Here is a 21,836-nt window from a genome sequence, read left to right as displayed (position 1 = left end):
CTTATAGGTATGAAAATGGAATTCTGTTTTTAAAAGGGAGTCCCTGTATTTTAGAGATACATATTGAAATATTTACTATTGAAATGATATAGTGCCTGGGATTAGTTTCAAAACAAACTGGGGAGGTAGGAAGTAAATAGGTATATAGGTGAAGTGGTCACGAGTTGGTAATTGTTCATTAGATTATTCTCTTCATTTTCATGATGTTTAAATTTTTCTATTAATAAAAAGGTCAAACAAAAGAGAGGAAATACTTCCATGCCACATTATTTTATTGTGTGCCAATTATCAATCCCACAAGTGAGAAAACCCAATTTCAACTATATTCTCAAAAACGACTGAAAACCCCTTGGACTTCCCCTTCCAGTCTCGGCAACCACTTTTTCTCAATTACAATCCTTCCAAAAGAAGGTTTTCGTTCTTAATGCATTTTCCTTTTTAAAAGCTATTTGTTGGTTTTCTTTTGTCAGTTTTTGGCCTTAGACCTAATAATTTTTTTAATTAAATTTTAAAACTTATCTCTAATATTAAATCGCTTCTTGATCATTGATCAATCTCACCTATTCCTGTGATGAAGGCAAAAGAGAAAATGGTCCACAACTGTGAGCCTAAGGCAGAGACTCCTTCATCACATTAAAAGGAAGAGATTTTCAGGGAGTACTTAGTCTCAGCCTTTGTCCCAGATCTGGGCCACAAAACCACCCCACCTGAGCCCCACATGGGTCCTTAAGGAAACAACAACAGCTCTAAGTTCCTGACTACATCTCCTGCAAAAGGCACATGCCAATCACTTTACCTAAGTAATGTTATTTGGTCATTGCAACAATGCCTAGGAGACGGGTACTGTTTGTCCCCATTTTGCTGGGACTTCCAGAATGGTCAAGTAACTCTCTCTGAATCACACAGCTTTATGTGGCAGAGCCAGGATTTGAACCCAGGCCATCTGGCTCCAGGGCCTGTACTTACACCAGGCTGTATTACCTCCTGGGTGGAAACCAGTTCATCACATCTTTGTTATTCCAAGGACCAGAAACTTTAATTAGGCAAAAATCGTTTGCTCTGGGCAGGGAAGCTGGACTATCCCCCAAGAAATCCTCTACCCTGCCCCCCACCCCCCACCAGCTCCCTCATTAGGACCATCAATTTCACAAATCTTGTTCTTGAGTAGCAAAAACAAAAGGCACATAACTTCGAAAAAATGATCTACGAGATGACTTAAAAGTTAAAAATTAAGAGACGTGTTATCCCCTTTGCCTTGCGCCTGCCACACACATGGCTTCCAGAAATGCCGGTTGAAAGGCTAGGGCCAAGGAAGCTGGACTCTTCAGAGAGAGGAAAACAGGCCATGTGAGGGTAGGCGGGTCCTCCTAAGTGAATCCAGAGCCCGGTCTGGGCGGGCTGAGAGGCTTCCCTGAGTCACTCCATCTCCACATACAGCACCAAGGAATGACTTAGCACCAAAACACCAACAGATCTCTTCAGAGGAAAGGACTGAGAATCCGAATCCAACTCTAGGGACTAAACTTCGGAAACACCGAGGACAACCGTCCTCACCCGCCTCCCTTCACACACGCCCCAGCTTCCCCGCCAAAACCAGCCCCCTCCCTTGTGGGAAGGCGAGGGGTGGACCAGGCGGGACAAGCGATGTCCCCAGATGGGCTCAGCACTGGACAAGGGAAGGCTTGCAGGACAGGACAAGGGAGATCTCAGAGGAGCTAAGAAAAGAAAACGAAGGGGCTGGAGTCTGAAAAAAATCACCAAGATGTAAGAACCAAGGACCAGAGCGGGAAACGAAGTAACTGGGAACAACTGGTCAGCAAAGCGCTGGGGGCCAGAGAAGAGGGAATGAGAGGGACAGGGAAAACAAAGAGGCTGGAGAACCCAGTCCTCTGGGGACGGGGAGCTACGGAGAAATGGGTTTCAGGGGTCAGCAAACTAAGAGTGTCTAGAGAGGACACTGTGTGGAGACTGGCGTGACCGAGACAAGGGGCCTGGGTGGTGGCAATGACTGGGAAGTAGGGGGACCCGGAACTGAAACTGGGACTCAGGGGGTCTAAGAGTTAGTTGGGACTAAGACATAGGAGATCTGAGAACTGGGGGTCTGGTAAATGACCGCTCAAGGGAGTCAGAGGACTGGAGGGACTGGGGGACAAGTGCCGAAGAGCTGGCGTTAAGTGATGGACAGGAGTCAGGAAACTAGGAGTGCCTAGACTCGGGACGCCAGACAACTGCAGGTGATCAGGGGCCAAGAACTGAGGTGCATGGGGTCAGGAAGCTGGGAGTGATGGGACGGGGGTCTGCGAACAGGGCTCGGGGGTCTCAGGGCCGGAGCGCAGAGATGGAGCGGCGGGAGCCGGGGCGGCCGCGGCGGGTGACAGCGGCGAGGCCCGCACTCACCGCTCATGGTGCCGCTGCCCGGTCCGGTGCCTGCGCCGTGCCTCCGCCACTGCCGCCACTGCCGCCACTGCCGCCGGGGAGCTCCAGACAGGCCGGGCGACAGCGCGCCCCGCCCCGCCCCGCGCGTCCGCCCCGCCCCGGAAGTGGAGCGCCGCCGCCGAGGCCCCGCCCCCCGACCCGGAACGTAAACCCTGGCGGTCGACACCCGGCGCCTGGGCTGGGGCGACGCGGCGGGGCGTTCCGGGCAGGTGGGAATCGTCACGCGAACGCGCTGTGGTCCCCGAGTCCCCGGGTGCGGCGACGGCGGCGACCGAACAGGACGCCTCCCATCATCCTGGGCTCACGCGGCTGCTGGGAGCCAGGCAGTGAACAAGGCTCCGAGAAACAAGACATCGCTCCAGGCAGCGCTGGGAGCTGAGAAGGAAAAATTAAAAGAGTAATGGGACAAAGCAGGGGGACAAGGGAGATGGGCAGGCCGGGAGGGCTTCTGTAAGGGGACGACTTTAGAGCTGAGACCTGGATAATAAGGAGCCGGCCCGGGAAGATCCGCGGAAGTGTCCCAAAAGGGAACAAGTGCACAGGCCCTGCCTGGAGCGGTTAGCTGGAGCGAGTGGGGTAGTGAGAAAAAAGTAATGACAGACGGTTAAAGAGATGGATGGATTCCCCTTCCTGGACAATTGCAAAATTCCCTGCTGAATTGCAGTGGGGCCGGGGGAGAAGGGGCAGCTGGTTAGGGGGCGTTTGCAGTTGTCCAGCAAAAGATGATAGTGCCTGAGGTTAGGGTGGTGGCGCTCGAGATGAAGGTGGGTGGATCGTGTGGGAATACGTGTTCCCAACAGTTTTATGAATCCAGTTTACTGTCCCCTTTTACAGATAGGAGTAAAGGGCCCCAGAAAAATTAAAGTTGCCTTTTCTCAACTTGTTTGCCTGCAACCCAGCGTTAAAAAAAAAAAAAAAAAAAAATGAATTTCACATCACAACCCAGTACACAGAGGTAGATACATTTAAGTAGTTTAACAGAACAATTCTGTAGGTAATGTATTCTCTCTACTTTCTTTTTTTTTTTAATACTGAGACATTGATTGATTCACAAATAAGTCTTGATACACAATAGAAAACACTTAGTTGAGGACCAAGCCCCACTGGGGAAAGGAGCCAGAATTCCAGCCCGACCTGGGCCTTCCTACCACGGTACCTCAAAACGGAATCTCTGAGAATTTATCTTTTGGATTCAGCAGAGGTCAAGAGCTCTTTGGGGAATGATGCTCTGCAGCCTATTTATAAAAATGCAAAAGTGGGAAGCTCCAAAGCCCAACTACAGTAGACTAAGCAAATCGTGGTCCACCTCGTGGTCCACCTCACAAGGAATCTCTGCAGTAACTGAAAATGCTAATTATAAAGATTATGGGAAAGTGGGGAAGGGTCACTGATAATACTTTAAGTTAAAAAAAGCCCCATGCAAAATGGTCTGTACACCGTGATTACAACTATGTCAAAATCTGGCCATGTGTAGGGAGAACGTAAAAATGAAAATACTTGTCAGATGGGTACTAGACTTACCAGGGTGTCACTTCGTAAATTATATGTCTAATCACTATGTTGTACACTTGAAACTAATATATGTCAACTGTAATTGGAAAAAACTTTTTTTAATTTTTTAAAATGAAAATGCACATTTGGTTGGTGGGTTTGTTTTTTCCATTTTCAAAATTATACTTCATAGTTGTTAATTTGTTATTCTAATTAAAGAGTCTGTGTGCCTGAATCCCCCGCTCCCCTCCCCTCCCCAGAAAGTCTAGTTTAGGTCTGCTTGCCTCTGTAACCTTTGGTAAGGCATCACATACCTGCCTCGTGGAGTCATCATGAGGATGATGTGTTTATACCTTCTCATAGCACTCTGTACTTTTTCTTCATGGCACTTGACGCAGGATAAGTTTTTGAGGGTATAGTTTGTGCTTTAAGTTTTCTACCACCATCCACCCCCTTTAAGTATTGTAATTCCTTCTTCCTGAGATTTTAACCAGCTCCTGGAGGACAAAGAATCAAAAGCCTAATGCCAACAGCTCTTCTGGGCTTTTTGAAAAATCTAAACTTGTTGAGGAGATTGTACTAGGGGGTGAGGGGAGAAGGAAGAGGGCATGTGAGAAGCTAGGAGCAATATTCCCAGGCCATATAACAAAAGAAGAGACTGTGCTTGCCCTTAGAGAGACTAGACCTCAAAGGGGCTGATAAAAATCATTTTGACAACACAAAGTACTTTTTATGAACCAGATACTTCTATGGAAAAATAAACATGTGAGAGAGAGAGACTGACTGAGGCGTAGAGTGGTTAAGTAACTTTCTCAAAGTCACCCAAGGTCTATAACTCCCTGGTAACAAAGCCAGAATTCAAACCCCGAAGATCTGACTCCAAGAGCCAGTGCCTTCACCACTATACTATATTGTCTCCTGTGGTCCTCAAGGGCCTGGAATGGAGCCATGATGGGCCCCAAATGAGTAAAAAGTTCCCACCAAGATTCCCCATATCTCATACCTAACACAAAAGCCACAAAGCCACAAGACCTTGAGGTTCTATACCAGTAGGCATCTTAATGATCAATAATCAACCTCTGCAGATTACCAAAGGGCATCCCCTGTTGCATAGCCCTTCCATAAGGAGCTTTACATAATCCCAAGACCTTTGCACAACCCCTGGAAGGGAACCCTCCCCCTATAATGACTGAGATTGTAACCCAAAGAGACGAGAACTCAAATGGAACTGAGCTAATGAGAAGAGAAAAAAATAGGCCAAGATGTCTGGGTTTAAATCATGGCTCTGCCATTTACTGGCTATATTACCTTGCTCTGACTTCATTTCTGTCGTGACTATAAAATGGAGATGATATGTTAATGATCCACCCACCTTGTAGTTTGTGGTATGTATTAAATGAGTTAGTACAGGTAAAGCACTTAGAACAATCCCTGGCACATTGGTAAGGCTATATAAGTGTTAGCTATCATAACTATTACCTATTTTTGGGTCTGAAAATGATACCTAGTACACTTTTATCATGGTTTACAATTACGCATATATTTGTATCATTATAATAATGCCTGAGGCCTCCATTAAGCTAGAACCTCACAGGGTCAGGAACTACCCATGCATTGCACACTGAATCAGTGTGGCTGACTCAGCTTCTCCTATCTACAGAAGTACATAGGAAACCTTGTTTTCCTTTAATGATAAACAGGAAAACTCAATCTGTCCTGAAGTGTACATGTGCATGTATAGGAGGGAAGTGATCCAGCCTTAGAGACATGTGACTATGGATCTACACATTGCAGTATTTTTTTCAGTGAGTCAAAAATTTAATCACGAAACCAATGAAGTTTCCACAATTAAGCTCCCAATACTAAGACAGAGAAATATGTATCTAACATAAAGATTTTCAAGAAATTATAGGACAGAAAGCTATACCAGCAAGTGATAAGTACAGCCGTCCTAAAGAGATCTGATACATCATCCTTTCCTTCTGACAAAAGATTTTCAAAGTGGCTCTACACCACTCGAAATGGTTAATTATCTGGTAGAAACTGATTACTCCATCCTTGTGACACACCCAGCAGCAGGCAGGCCATTGCAGTAGCCATTTGTTTTCGTAGTGACAAGAATGGTCGCGCCTTCCTCCATGGCTGGGAGTGGAAAGAAATGGTCAGAATCAACCTTTAGTTTGCTCTTGACACAGTCTTCACAGGTACATTCTTCCACTGTGTACTCCAGGCCTCTGGAAAGAACTTCTGCCCCGGTCCCGCTGTCTTTTCTATTTTCCAGGTCAGCATTAGCCTCATTCTGGAGAGCTGATCCTGATTGTGGAGAAACAGAAAAGTTAACCTAACCTTTTCAGGATTGTGGCCCTGACAGTCTCAGCAGTACACTTGCACACTCAAAATAGTACCAGACAGACCTTTTCCTACAAAACAGTGAGCATTTTCTATGCTAGAAGGCGCAAACTGACACGCCACAGGCCCATTTGGGCTTGAAGACATGCTTTCGGACATAGAAGGTTTGTCAGTGTTCGCTTATGTTGGCCCACATTTAAAAACCAACGGATTTTACATATGAATCTAGATGACTGGCCCCCTTTTTTTTTAATGTAACAAAATGTGGCTAGCGACTTGGAGCCGACATTCCTACATGGAAACGATTGGCTGAGTCGGTCGCACCTGTCTCTGTCAGGCAGGGCGTGGGCTCCCCTATTGCGGAAGCCTCCACCTGGCCCGCTACATGCATTTGTTATCCACCTGGCCCATAGAGGCATTGAGGTATCGGCCCTATTTTACACACATGAAATGACAAATTACCAAATGTTACGGTATACCAAAATCAGCCTGTGAATGACACATTAGAATTCAAAGTAAAGGTGCTTCTCTTTTCACATTTTGCAGCAGATTAAATTTTTAAAATAAAATTCTTGTGATCACATAAGGGAGGAGTGTCCATTATATCCCCATTATATGCTACTTCCCCAGCCTTCCACAGTATAACTCCATCTCCCAGAGCATCACGAAGTCATTCCTCACCTCTCTCTCAGACCCCAGGCAAAAAATAATAATAATAATAATGAATAAATTATACAGAACAACCATTTACCTCCTCTTACTGCACGAGAAAACAACAAGGTGGATGCTTTACAGATTGTGCACAAAAAAGAAATGCATAAAGAAATAGGGCAATGGCTGTGGAGTGTTTGGAAATGAGATCATGGGCAAAGGTTCTACAGAAATATCTTTATCTAAAGAAGCTCTTAAGACCTTGAAGGTCTTAAGAAACAATCACTTCCCTGGGAACATCCAGTTCTCTGGGACTGGTTCTCTACTGCTTATAAAAATAATAATCTTTGAGATGATTGTTCAAATAATCCAGGAGCAACTGATTATTCATTTCTGGCATTTTTCAGTAGTAAAATGTTCACCCAAGCAAACAACACATTTGTATTAAAAATACAGCTGCGGATCTTGCCAAATATACTTTTCCTGATAGTAGCAGACCTGGCTAGTGGTTTCTGATACTATGACGTTTAATCAATGTTCTAACTTTGGTGAAAGAGATGAGTGTTTCCCAAAGAGGCTTCAGTAATTCAAAAGAATAATTACCAAGGGAAGAATGTGAGAGAAGGCTGACATTGTAGGACACATGCAAAGAAGGTATAAACATCAGAAAGAAGACAGTTCCCTTTTACCAAGAAGTTCATTTAATAAAACTATCCTCCAACACACTCAAAAGGGCTCTAAGTGAATGAAATAGTCAATGTAAAAAGAAAAAGGAACTGAACTTGCAATAACCACCCCTTGGAAATAGATTTCAAAGACTGACCATCAAACCAACCTGTGCTTTTAATTTCATCCTTTAATGGTTCCGATCTCATCTTCCTTAGCAAGAACATCAGCACAAAGAGTGTCAAAGACACCAGCAAGCTCAGGCCCAAACAGGTCCAGAGGATGGTATTTGTTCTTTTCACTGAATTAAAAAAAAAAAGTCAGAGAGATAATGGACTGATAACATGCACATCAAGTAAAGATAATTGCCATCCCTGATTCATCAGCATTGACTTTCAAATTTTAAATAACACTTAATTAAAAGAATTGATAAAATACTGGGTTGCTAGCAGTGCTGAATACAATTATGTTCAGTTCTGAATAATCACTTTGTTCCTGCTGGCGTTTAAACAATTGCCTTGTTCCCTTTCTCTTTTTTTGATTCAGAAAATCTCACCATCTTCCCTGTAATGTTTATTCTTTAAATAAACAGTCAATAGAGAGAGAATACTTCACGGGGATGAATAATTGTTCAAGCAGTAGTACTTACTTGCATTACAATAATGCTGACATGTTAGAGGAGGGCTATTAGAACATCGTAGGTGACACGGTGTGCAAGCATTCAGCAACTTGTCAAAATAATCATCTTGGATGCACTGCTGAGCCATCTGGAACTTGATCGTGAAAAGAAACAAGAAAATCACAGGAAGAACAGCATGGAAAGACAAGTAAAATTTCGTCAAGAATTCCTCAGCAAGGAAGCTACAACATTGAGGGAAAAAAGAAGCTTGCAGAGATGACTTGGTTCTTATGGGGGCTGCCTCCCTGTACTGTGGCTGAAGATTTGAATATCTGCTCTAATTCCTGTTGCAAAATTTGAGGCTTAGGTGGTGTAAGAGATGGGTGTAACTATCAAGCACAAACCATACCTGAAACAGAAACTGCTTATTTATAGCGACAATTTCTCAGCCAGGTGACAGTTCCAAGATGTAGACAAGCCTGCGGCATCAAGCAGAAGGTTCAAAATAACCATTTTTGGAGCATGTGTTTATGAACTGCACTGTGTGGTAGGCCCCAGGGAGCTACATAAGACAAAGTCTTCTCTTAAGAACTTACGATCTAACAGGGGAGATAAAAACTCACTCAAGTAACCCCAAAATATAATTGCAACTGATGGGATGTTGAGAGAGGGAAAGAGATATCAAGCATGCCTACCAGGTTTTGAACCTAGGAAGAATTCCAGAATTCTGATAGAAATAGGGAAGTCTAGGGTAAAAGCTAAATTGGCCCGAGTGTTGGTGGTGACGATAGGCTTGGGGTATTATTAAATCATTATTAAAATGATCCATGTTCCATTGTTGAAAGTTTAGAAAGAAAATGCAGATGAGCAGATAGAAAAAATTATTTATCTATAGTCCTAGCACGCAGAAATAATCACTGTTAACATTTTGGTGTATCACAGAGGTTACAGACAGGCCTGCTGATGTGTTCTGTTTGGCCCACCTCTGATATAGATCTTTCTAGAAGGATTTCTATAGATGAATGTATAGATTTATATAATGTATTTCCCTTTTTACATAAATGGAATCACTTATGTTTGCTTTTAACCATACTGAGTGAGACACCCATATAGAGGTATCCAGAGACATCAGTGAGAAATGCAGGACTCAGTTAAAAATGCAAAGAAATGACAAACTTCAAATTCAATTCAGTGATTATCGTTCAGGAACAGGAAGGGTACAAAATGGTCATATTTTATTAAGCTGAATAGTGGGTACACTGGTATTTGCTGTGTTATTTGTTGTATCTTTTTCTTATTCTTTATAACTTTTCATATTTGTAAATAGCACATAATAAATATTAATATAGCGATAATAAAAATAAAATGCAGGAATTTTAAAAAGCACATTTTTTTTAAACGAAGGACTTGAGCCTGGAACAGAGTTTAAACAAAACTCTGTATTGACCAAAACCTTACATTCCTCCAGGGTCCAGGTAGTGACCTCGATGGTGGGAAAGCCTACGTGGGACAACCAGGGGCTGAACGGACTGGCCCAGCAGGTTCCACTCCCTCCATCTCCTGTCAAATGGTGATTTTTAGAGGACAAGCAAAGGACACAGGAAAAGCATGAATAGAGGAAGAGGAGGACAAAGATTATCTCTTATAACAGCCAAGCAAAGAGTATCAGGACAGGATGGGCAGTCAGGTCAAATTCTATAGAAGTCAAAGGTGATGCACTAAGGAAAGAGGTTATTGGTGACCTTTGAGTGGGTCAGTGGGCAGAAGCCACATTATAGGTATTTAGGGAGTGGAGAGAAAGAGGAGGCAGCCAATGTGGGCCATGCCTGAGGAGTCTGGTGGAAACTGGAAGAATAAAGTTTGGATAACTCTTAGATAAGAAAGCACTGTTGTTTCTGACAGATGCACTTGCTCGGATGCTTGAAATCACACGTACAAGGATGCTCACTGCAGCATCACTTGTATTTGCAAAAAGCCAATGCGGGCCTCACAGTGGACTACTACACAGCCATCAAAAAGAATGAGACAGATGTCTTCTGATCTGAATGATACAACACTGAGTGGAAAATGAAAGGTACTGAATAGTGCGAATAATCTGCTTCTCTGTGTTTACAAATAAAATAGATAGAGTTTGTATAAAGAGACATAAACATAGGCTATATCTGGAAAGATACACAGGAAACTGATAGCAATTATTGCCTCTAGCAAGAAACAGGAAGAGTACAGTGAGAAAAAGACTTAATCTTCATTGAAAAAATCTTTGGTACTGTTTGAATAATTATTCTTTAACAATGATTATTTTAAAAATAAGAATCATTTTTAAAAGGTGGTATCTTAGTCTGTTCAGAATGCTATACCAAAATGCCATAGACTGGGTGTCTTATAAATAACAGCAATTTATTTTCCACAGTTCTAGAAGTTGGGACGTCCAAGTTCAAGGCATCAGCAAGTTTGGCATGTGGTGAGAGCCCACTTCCTCCTTCACAGACGGCTGTCTTTCCATTATAATCTTACATAACAGAAGAGGTGAGAGATGCTTCTAAAGCCTCTTTCAGAAGAGCATTAATCCCATTTGTGAGGCCTCATGACCTAATCACCTCCCAAAGGCCCCCACCTCCCAATCCCACCACATTGGGGGGTAGTTTTCAACATATGAATTGAGGGGCTCGGGGGACACAAACATTCAGCTTGCAGCAAGTGGGGAGCTTGGAAGAGGAGAGAAAGTAGAATGAAAGGAAGGTTTCCTAGAGATGAAGAGCATAGGCTAAGGAAAAAAGAATAAACATGTCAGAGGGACCACCGAAGAGCAGAAGCTGGGACAGTGTGAGGCCTAAAAACCGAAAGCACCAACTGAAGCCTGTCCCCAGGGACTCTCAGGGCCTTACGAGCACTGAAGCCCCAGAGGTTACTCTTCACCTGTAGGCCCCCCACAACCTGGAGGAGCCAGGCGTGGTTCCATCCTCAGAGGTCATAGCAGCCCCTTCTTGGCCTGTCACAAAGCCTTTAGGTATGCAGGGTGGGCTCCCAGGGGCCAGGGCCAAGGGGCTTCACTCTCTCTCCCCACAAGTATATTCTCTCTCCGGTCATCTCAAGCTTGAACTCAGTGCAGGCCTTGGAGCTGCGCCATGCTGGAGGTCGGCCCAGAGAGGGTTTCGACGAAGCCTGCTGAGGCCTCCCAGGCAGCTCTGGTTCCTCCTCTTCCCCAGGCCTGTCGTTCAGCATGTTCAGCTCCATCTTTGATTCTGTGGGGGAACCCCGGGATCCTTCCAATAAAGTCCCTTTTTGGTTTAAATTAGCCAGAGTCAGTTTGGGTTGGTCTCTAGCAATCCAAAAATAAAAATAAAATCTGTAACCATATTAAACAATTCTGAACTGATTCTTTCACTCATGCTTGAAATGTTGACCACCGACACCGATCGTTTTTCCTTTGCTCCTTGAGATGGGGGTGATGGGTTAATTGTGACACCTTGGGGTCAGCTGATCCTCCTCCATAACAGGTAAGTTGATGGGGAAACACAGACTAGGAGGAGACAGAGGTAAATATGCCAAGGTGGTAAGAGAATGTTAAAGAGGATTAACATCCTCTTTCCATAAGAAACAATATAAAAACAAGTTAAAAGGAATTTACTGGCTCTGTAGCTAAAAAGTCCAATGGTGGAATCAGCTTGAGTGGCTTGAGTTATGTCCAACAATCCCCTGGTTTCTCTCTGTCACTTGACTCAGTAATGCCATCTTCTAGATCCTGGCTCCATTCTCAGGTCCTCCCCTCATGGTCACAAGAGAGCTGCAGTACCTCCAGACCTCACATACACTATCCCAAGAAATCTCTTCTGCTCCCGTGTTTGTTTTGTTTTGTTTTGTTTTGTTTTGTTTTGTTTTGTTTTGTTTTGTTTTGTTTTTTGGACAATTGGTTTTCTTTAAATATTTCTTCGTAGGAAGGGACACCCAGTCAATTCTATTTTTTTACTCCTATTATGCGTAATTCATGGGAAATGGGTTCCCACAGCACAGGCTCCTTTCCACTGGTTCTCACAAAGTGGGCTCCTGTAGGTGGAGCAGGCTGGCACCAGGCACCTTTCTCTTTGGCTTCCTTCTTTTTTTTGATCATTTTCCTTCACACATTTCAGGACGCTATCACAAGTCTTTGAGAGCTTCACAGGCTCAATACATACATTCATTCTCTTAGCAAGAATCTTTCCCTTCACTTGTTTACAAAGCCAACTGCATGCTGGGTAACACTGTAGACTCTTCCAGTTTTGCCATGGTAACACTGGTGAGGCATTCATTTTCGAACAGTGCCCATTTCCTTGACATTTGCAGTATCATCTTTCCTGTAGATTCACAGGCATGTGGCCAAAGGCCTTTCTAAAAGGCCTAGAGAACATACAGATGGTACCTCTCCTCTTTCCCTCTTGGTGTTGGTCATTTTGGAGAATTACTGCAAGATGGCAGTATCAGCCGAAAGGAAGGCTGCCCCCATGGTTTTCAGTGTGTTAACTGTCAAACCTACATATTTAACTCTAAGTAGCTCCTGAAATCCAGCCCCGTCTACCAACTGCCTACTTGATATCTCCCCTGCAAACACTAAGAGGTATCACAAACTTTATTAAAGTACATTTGGGTTCTCCAAAAGGGAGAGAGAGTATACTGCCTTTCTCAAACCTACTTGGTCCTAGAATGCCTTTTTTTCAAGGACCACCTATGAACATTTAGGAATGTTTCATGGAACACAATTTGGAAAAAAAAATTAGGCTAGATTATTTCCATGATTCCCTATAGCTCTCAAAGAGTATGATTTGGGGACTTAGCAGAACCACAATAAAGCAGAAGTAGCATAGTTTTAAAATAAGGATATTTAAACACCTTATGATAGAATTTGTTGATATAAGAGCATCACCAAAAGAATAATGGGTCTGATCTCTCTACAGAACAGAGAGCACAGCCATCCCCGAATCATCCTCCAGCTTCGGCACTCACTCACAGGTCCAAAGAAGCAAAGAAACACTGCTTCAAATGTCCAAAGACATTAGCATATGCTGCAAGGAAAATTCCATCCAACTAAAAGATTCTTTTTCCAAAACTACTAAACGACAAGCTAGTTTTCACAGCGGAACACTTTACCTTGAGCAAAGAACTCCAAACCAAGAGGGTACAATTTCTTCTAAGAACTTTAGATTTTTTTTACTCAAAAAAGGAAATCTAAGCCTGTAGTAGTGAAAGTTTTCCAGAGACATAGAATCAGTAGAATGCATACACAGAAAGAGATTTATTATAAAACATTGATTCACACAATATGGAAGCTGAGAAGTCCTAAGATCTGAAGTCGGTAAACTGGGGACCCAGCAGAGTCAATGATGGGTCACTGACTCTGAGTCAGAAGGCCTGAGAACCAGGGGAGCTGATGGTGCAAATTCTAGTCCACAAGCCAGCAGGCTTGAGACCCAAGAAGAACCAATGTTTCACTTTGAGTCCAAAGGCAGGAAAATGTCCCAACTCAATAGTCAGGCAGGAGTTCCCTCTTACTCAAAAGAGGGTCAGCCTTTTAATTCTACTCAGGTCTTCAACTTATTCGATGAGGCCCACCCACATTGGGAAGGGCAATCTGCTTTTTGCAATCTACTCATTCAAATACTAGTCTCATCCAAAAACAGCCTCACAGACACACCCAGAATAATATTTGGAAGGCCAGCAGGCAGAAAATTCAGGAAAGAACTGATATTACAAAATATCTGGACACTCTGTGGCCCAGCTATGTTGACACATAAAATTAACATTGCAAGGCCCTTGACTACACATCTAAGCTTTGCCTCCTCTCAGCTTCCTTGAACAACCTCTGAGCTACAGTGTGCTCTATCTACTTGGTTACTCTGGGAGCAGTGTCTCCCAGAATCTCCATCTCTGTGTGCTTCCAGGACAAAGTCAGCCAACAGAGGAAGATGAGTGAGACTTGGAGAGCATGTGGGAAGTGGCAGCCACTGTTCTGCAAAGGACATCATTGTTGCACGCAGTGAGAGATGGTCACAAAGATGCCTAATGGGTTCAAGTACATCCTCAGTCTCCTTTGCTACACTTCCAGCTCTTCTTCCCAACTGCTAGTCCTGCTGATCGACAGCAGCTCCAACTTCACCACCAGATGCTTGGCTCCTGAGTCACAGAGACAGGGCCTACACAGAGGAGACCTGGACCATTCTACGAGTTCCCCTCCACAACCCCATATCAGCATCCGGATGTTCCTGATTTCTCAGATCAGCTGGTCAATGACTCTTCTGGTCCTCGCCTCCCCAGCTCCCCCCAAAATTTAGGAAGGTCTGATTCCTCTAAAGTGTCCCTTTTGCTGGTGACAGCTCTCTGATCAACCCTGACTGATACACGTCTTTAATCTTGTTGTTTTGAACTTAGTTTAAATATTCACATAGAACTGTCCACATCCTGCCCAAAGAGTGACCCAGTATTATGATTAAGGTACAAGTTTTGGACCAGAAAAATATGAAGCCCAGATTTACCACAATAGTTCCTGGGGCTTGGGGCAAGTAGCTTAACTTTCCCAAGCCTCAATTTCCTTATCTGTAACAATGTCCTTGATAACAGTACTGACTTCCTGGAATTGTTGCAAGGATTCATTTATAGAGCACATAAATTTATGTGCAAATAATCTATGAGCACAGTTCCGGGCCCAGAGTAAGTGCTCAGCAAATTTTAGTGAGTTTCTTATTATTAACAAGAAGCTCCTTAAATAAGATAATAAGAAGAAGAAATCCTGCCTTTGGATTTTCTTATTATTCACAAGAGTCAGTCAACCTCTAGAAGGTTGTTTGCCCAAGGCAATGTAACCAGAGGGAGATCTCACAAATAGGGTCACTGCAAAACCAAAGCCAGGAAAACAGCACTGTGTGTTAAATGCTGGGATTGCAAGGGAAGACGAAGCACATGCAAAGCTAGAGGGCAGGATACGTTTGAGTTTGAGAAGTTTGAGAAGTGAATTAAGGCAAGGGGTTGGTGGTAAAGTAATGAGTAGCAGGCAAATGCCAGCGTTCCCTTTTTGCAGGATGACCGATGTGTAGCACGGAGCAGGCACAGTGGCCTATAGGAAAACTACAAGTCCAGACCAAAACCCTTATCTTTTCTCAAAGTTGAGAAACATCGTCCAGAAATTCACATATTGTTGTAGTACTGCATCTATAGCTAGATGCTTTCAACATCATTTACTTTGGTGGTTAAAAATTGTATTTATTATGACACATTACTTTCGTAATTATTGTTTATTTAGCGCTTTAATACTCCAGTTTATTTAAATGCATGCTTTTTCTCTCAATATGCTCTTATATGTATTACATAAAAGCTCATTTCTTGCATAGTTTTGGATCATTTCTTTTTAACTACTTCAAAACAGATATAAACAATCAGGTATATGTAGCAAATTTTAACAAAGAATGTGGCCTCTCCATATGTGGATATAGACACCTATAATATTGAACATTATGCAGCTGATCGATATATTTTTAAAGAATAAGTACAAGATAGAAAAATAGAAAAGAAAAAATATGTTCTTTCTTAAGTAAAAGATTCTGTATATATGAAAGATTGAAAGGAAATTCTCATAAATGCCCTCCAGCCAAAGACCACCAAGAACATACTATAGTTGAGCACTGACCTGATGCAAAACCATGAGGGACCGTGAGGTGTCTCCAAAGCCGACGACGTAGGCACACGACCGGTAAGTGCTGGGCCACGTTCACCTACACAGGTCACATGTCTTGTACTGGGTTGGATACTCTGCTATTACCATCTTGAAATTCTTAGTGAGTTTTTTTTAACCAGGGACCTGTGTTTTCATTTTGCCCTGTGCCTCATAAGTTATATAACCAGTGGTAGGTGACTCAATTAGAGAAGCTTAGTGACTTCTTAGATAGATGGATGATGAATAGATGGATATTTTCAGGGATTGGCTCATGCAATTTTGGGGGCTGGCAAGTGTGAAATCAGAGAACAGGCCAGCAAGTTGAAAATTCAGGAAAGAGTTGATATTGCAGTCTTTAGTCCAAAATCCACAGGGCAAGCCAGGCAGTCTGGAAACGCAAGTAAGGTTTCTATGTTACAGTCTTGAGGCCAAATTCCTTCTTCTCTGAGAAGTCTCAATCTTCGCTCTTAAGGTCTTCAACTGATTGGATGAGGCCCACCCACATTATGGAGAGTAATCTGCTTTATTCAGAGTCTGCTGATTTAAATGTTAGTCACATCTAGAAAATACCTTCCCAGCAACATCTAGACTGTGTGACTCTGGTGGTCACTGGAGCTCCTCCCAATACTACAGTTCCCTCCTGAACACAAGGCAGGATTAGACTTTCCATGCTCCTCTTTGAAGTTACAAGTGGATGTAAAATTTGCTTTTGATGAAGGAAATGTGAGCAGAAGGGGTGTGGCTCACTTGAAGGCAGGAGCTTTCAGAGCCAGTGCTTAATTCACCACATTCGCTTTCTCTCTGCCATGGTGAATGGCAATGCCCCAGGCAATGTCGGCTCTGCAGGCCTGAGTTCCAATGGGAGGATGACGAAGCATGGAGCCTTAATGTTTGTGTTTCCCAAAATTCATATGTTGAAGCCCTAGCCCCCAGTGTGGTGGTATTTGGAGATGGGTCTTTTGGGAGGTGAGTAGGTCTCAATGAGGTCATGAGGGTGAGGCCCTCATGTTGGGCTTAGTGCCCACATTAGAAGAAAATCAGAGAGCTTGCTCTCATCCATGGGAGGACACAGTGAAAAGGCAGCCAGCTGCAAGCCAGGAAGAGCGCTTTCACCAGACACCAAATCTGCAGGCATCTTGATCTTCGACTTCTCAGCCTCCAGAACTGTGAGAAATACATTTGTGTTGTTTAAGACACCCAGCCTATGATATTTTGTTATAGCACCCTGAGGTAAGACGGACACATTGTGTGAATGAGATATGGGTATTGTTTGCTACTGTAACATGACCGCATCTACCCTGACTGATACAGAGTCCAAAACCATGGTATTAACCACTGAGCAATACTGCCTCTTCACTGCCACTAAAAACTTCTTCATGAGAACTAAATATTACTAAGCAAGCCCTTTCTGGTGTACTGCAGTTCAAAATGAAAGAAACTTCAAAAGAACACAAAACTAACCAGAACACAAAGGAATAGCAAATACTAAGCCAGAAACACTAGCCCTGTAGTGTAACCATAAACTGCGGATGGTTTCATTGCATCTTCAACTTGAAATAGAGCCAAGGGGAAGTAGGCCTTGTGCTAAGTTGAGCCGGAGGAGATGAAACAGCTCAGAGCCAGGATCTAATGAAGCACAGAGCTCAGAAGCCCCGCTGAACGAGTCTTGCACACGCAGATTCCAATGCAAACATATTGGCGCTTGCTTCTCTCCCCTTCTTAGATCTCTGTGCGCCCCTCAGGAGCCTTGATCGCTTGTGGACATGAAAAGGCTAATTTGATTTGGGGCCATGTCTAGAGGGCCTCTGCTGGTTTTCCATGAGGATCGCCTTTGAAGATCGGTCCCTCTGAACTCCTGCTTCCTCTCAGCACCATCAGAAATGCCACATTCCGTCGGCTCTTTAGACTTTTCCAAAGTGGCTTCACTCTTGGGTGTCCTGACCGTTTGCTATGGTAAGGCTTACCGAGTCAGGGAAGTTTGATTTCTTGTTTTTCAATTCACTGACTTCTCCCTGTGTTCACATTTGGTCTCCACTCTAAACACCAACAACCACAAGACACAGAGCGTGCTGACAGTGCTGTCTGCAGCATTAGATGATCAATACTCCCATTTCATAAGTATTGATCGCATGCCCACTACATTCTAGGGGCCATACCAGGCACCAAGGTACAGCAGTGAGTTCATTTCCAATGTGGTTACTGCCCTAATGGAGTTTACAGTCTAGTGGCAGAAACGGAAAAAAAAAATTTTAATTAAAGCAAAGAGAAATGAAAAAGAAAAAAAAAACAAAGTAATAAAGAACAGACGATTGTGAAAGTGCTGTCTTGGGAAAAGCATGGTGCTAAGTAAGACACAGACTGAAAAGAGGGGAGGTCTTGGGAGGGGAGGGGACGGGGGAAGAAACTCCATCATTGGTTGGAAGTCCTCCAAGACGCAGTCACCAAGATGGAATTAGACTGCCACAGGTTTGGGGGGACAACACTTGTGAAGAATGAAGGTAGGAAGGCAGAGAAAGGGGAGAAACTCCAAGCCCTAATGCAGGCCTCACACCACTGCGGGTGGAGGTGGGGGGTGGGGCAGGAGGGAAACTGGCAGCAAGAGTCTTACAAGTCCATGAAGGGTTTGGCCAGCCCAGTGGGCAGCTCTTGAGCCAAAGTCGCCCATCGCAGGGACCCTGTGCCTCGCAGGAGTGGGCCTGGGGCACTAGGACCGGTGCCGTACTCAGGCCCTGCTGGGAGCAGCCACAGGAAGCTCCATCTCAGTGTGAAAGCAGTGGCCAGCGGCAGCAGCTGGCGTGGTCAGTCAAGTATGCCCCTGTACGCCTCAGGGGTCACCGTCCCGGCCACCGCAGTATCCGTACATGTCTGAGGAGTGGCCTTCCATGATTTCCATGGGGGAACTTCAAAGAGGGAAATTAGCGTTCCCTCCAAGGCCTCTGTCACTGCAGTTGGTCTTGAGGCTGCAGCCGGCACCCGCCCTTTCCTCCTCCGCTGCTCGCTCTACACCTTCCCCGTCAGCCACCACCTTGGCCTATCTTGATGACCCACTTGGCCCAAACCTTCATTCCTGAGAGGTCTGAGCTCTTGCCAAATCATACCTTTCTAAGGCCGGGGTTATCGCACAAGTCATTCACAGTTTTAGTGGGACAAGGGAGAACCAGGAGGCCCCCGAGTAGGTCACCTGGGTTTCATACACATTCCTCCCACTACGTCGAAGCATCTCTGTGTCTTCCTGCTGATCAGTGCCTACTAGTATGGCGATTTCCCTTTTCTCCTGCTGCTCCGGGCTCAGGTGTCCCAAGTGTCCTGGTACAGCTTGTAGTTCAATGACACCCTTGCTATGTCTTCCATCAAGAGTGCACTCGCTGTGGGGACCAGGGACTACAACTTTGCAGAGCCCAGACTGTCAGAGACGGAAGCAGACAATCCCCAGTGGATTACTGCAAGTGATGGTAAGTGAGAGCCCTCCTGCTTCTGTCCCTCAGTTCCTGGTCCCGTATACTCTTCCGACTGGGGACACAGCATCACAGAGTGGTCTCTGTGATTTAACGCATGTGCCGCATCCTGAAAGATGACCACCCGTCTTTCAGAGCGCGGCGTAGAAACTGGAATTTCGACAACGCAACATTCTATGCGAACAGCTGCTTCTGGACGGTACAAAATATAACGTGACCAGCGGTCCTGCGCCCACCCCTGTGCCTCCCTCACTGTGAAGCAGGTCCCTCGGCCAAATGTGGAATCCCACGTCCATGGATCAGGCATTCCATTAGCCTCTAGAAAGTGGCACTGACCCACACACCACAGCACAACACCTTTAAGTAAGGTCGAAGGAACGAGGCGCTTCAGGACTTCTGCTCAGAGGAATCCTGTGAAGGAGGTGTTGTGGGGTGAACTGCGTCCCCTCAAAAGATATATGGAGATCTAACCTCTGGTACCTGTGAATGCAGCCTACTTAGAAATAGGGTCTTAGACGTAATCAAGGTAAGATGAGGTCATACCAGATTAGGGTGGGCCCTACCCATTGGCTGGTGTCCTAACAAGAAGAGGGTAATTTGCACACAGACAGACACAAGGGAAAATGCCATGTAAAAACAGGCAGAGATTGGAATGATATGTCTACAAACCAAGGAACGCCAAGGACGGCCCGAAGCTGGAAGAGGCAAGGACGGATTCTTCCTTAGAGCCTTCAGAGGGAACATGGCCCTGCCCACACCTTGATTGCAGACTTCTGGCCTCCAGGAGAATAAATTCCTGTTGTTGTAAGCCACCAAGTTTGCAGTACTTTGTTATGGCAGCCCTGGGAAACAAATACAAAAGAAAGGTGAGATTTTGTCTGAGACCCACTAGATCAATAGAAGGCGGCCGTGCCAGCCACCTGGCAAAGGGAAGGGAAAGGGTGATGTCCCTTAGGCCAGAAGGGGAGCAGGTAGGCTGGAAGACCTGAAAGAGGACCTGTGTGATTGGCGCGTGTCGGAGGCGAGAAGGGCACAGGTCAGGTGGGGTTCTGTAGGGTTAAGGGTGAGGGTTTTAGACCGAGCGCATTGGGCAGCCATTGGTGCATTTTAAATAAAGTGTTATGAACCAATTTAGGATAGAACAGATTTCACTTAACTCTATTGTGACACCGAGCATAGATCTGGTGCTGAACTGTGGGATTTGGGTTTTTTTTTTCGTGACACTGCGTTAGCCTAAATTCCCTGGAAAACAGAAACTTGAGGCAAGGATAAACGTGTCGATGCTTTATTTGGGACATGCAAACAGGGCAGCAAGGGTGAGAAGAGAGGGGAGTGAAGCGAAGGAGGATGTGACGTAATGTGAAAAATACATGTTACGAGTCTTGTCATATAGTCTCTGCCTCCCCTGAGTGACTCTAGGAACCCAAGGATGCACAAATAGTTGTTGGGATAGGTCCAGCAACAGACATATGACAAGGCAGGGAGGTCCCCATGCACACACACACACACACACACACACACGAGGGAAAAATAGAGGGAAAAATAGACAGAGTGTGTGGCTTTGGAAAGGTGGCTGCCCGAAGCATCAGTTTCACCCTCCAGGCTATAGCCCTTTGGCCAAAAGCCTGTTTCTCCTACTTAACTTTCAGAATTTCTAATTTTACTAAATAATAAATAACAGCACACTCATTTCACTGGGAGCTCCCCGAGGCTAGCTGTACCATCAAGGCGTGTTCATACTTCCATTTTCAATCATTCACGCCCTTCCTTGCCGGCAGTATTTTTTAAACTTACCAAATCAAACCAAAGCGGCTTTAGAAACACAGCTGACCACATCTCAGTTTGGTTCAATTCTACAGAAAACCTGACTTTTTGAAAGGAAGTTTTTTTTTAAAGTTCTCACCGATTTAGCCTTTCAAATCGTCGAGAACATCTAATCTTATTAAATAGCTAGAGTTTTGGCGACGGCACTGAGTCCATAGGAAGGTAGTTAAAATATTTAAATTCATTTCACTTCTGGGTTTTTCAAGCAGCTAATAGATATTCCCTTTATCCTGCCCTTGATTCCCCAAATCTCATGCTATAATAAAATTATGAATATATGAATAATTTGCACATATTAAATTTTGGAATTGCTCTGAAATGTGTTACCGTGCATTTTAAACTTTTTTTTTTTTTGGAAATTTCTTGATTAAGAGATGTTCAGAAATAGAGAGCATCAATTCTGAGCTATGATTAAAATGAATTCCTTTATGTCTATATTTAAGATTATGTCTATGGTGCAAATGCTATGATTTTAATATAAATGTGAGCCTACTTTAAGTTTTCCACTTAGTGTATTTTCACTGTGCATAAAATGATATGCAAACTCATGCTTTTAAAATAGATGTCTTTTCTACAGGCCAAACTTGTTGAATCTCAACAGGCCAAAATGTTAGGCAAAAACTGCTTTGGGCAAGCCAGCTTTGAACATGTGATTTTTCAAACGCTT

At 44.2% G+C, this 21,836-nt stretch overlaps 2 protein-coding genes across 4 annotated transcripts in view; both read right to left on the bottom strand.

Annotated features, from left to right (window-relative positions):
- Positions 1–2,480, bottom strand: part of SNX29 (sorting nexin 29) — a 440,342-nt gene extending 437,862 nt beyond the window's left edge. The window contains exon 1 of the mRNA XM_039885359.1: positions 2,398–2,480. Within this exon, the coding sequence (XP_039741293.1) occupies positions 2,398–2,404 (7 nt within the window). The 5' untranslated portion in view covers positions 2,405–2,480. The remainder of the gene's footprint in view (positions 1–2,397) is intronic.
- Positions 2,481–4,246: 1,766 nt separating this feature from the next.
- TNFRSF17 (TNF receptor superfamily member 17) overlaps positions 4,247–21,836 on the bottom strand; it is a 94,764-nt gene continuing 77,174 nt past the window's right edge. Inside the window, exons 1-5 of one of the 3 annotated variants that reach the window (XM_039885368.1) lie at positions 20,015–20,120; positions 8,622–8,691; positions 8,243–8,366; positions 7,763–7,894; positions 4,247–6,240 (exon numbers count right to left, since the gene is read on the bottom strand). In XM_039885368.1, coding sequence (XP_039741302.1) covers positions 5,975–6,240; positions 7,763–7,894; positions 8,243–8,360 — 516 coding nt within the window. In that variant the 5' untranslated portion in view covers positions 8,361–8,366; positions 8,622–8,691; positions 20,015–20,120 and the 3' untranslated portion in view covers positions 4,247–5,974. Of the gene's footprint in view, positions 6,241–7,762; positions 7,895–8,242; positions 8,367–8,621; positions 8,692–20,014; positions 20,173–21,836 lie in introns of those variants that run through there. The other 2 variants (XM_039885366.1, XM_039885367.1) reach the window with 2 other exon arrangements.

This window comes from Pteropus medius, unplaced genomic scaffold, assembly GCF_902729225.1.
Source record: "Pteropus medius unplaced genomic scaffold, Ma_sr-lr_union100, whole genome shotgun sequence".
Lineage (NCBI taxonomy): Eukaryota > Metazoa > Chordata > Mammalia > Chiroptera > Pteropodidae > Pteropus > Pteropus medius.
Note: the sequence above shows the minus strand (reverse complement) of the source record. Positions and strands in the feature narration are given on the sequence as shown.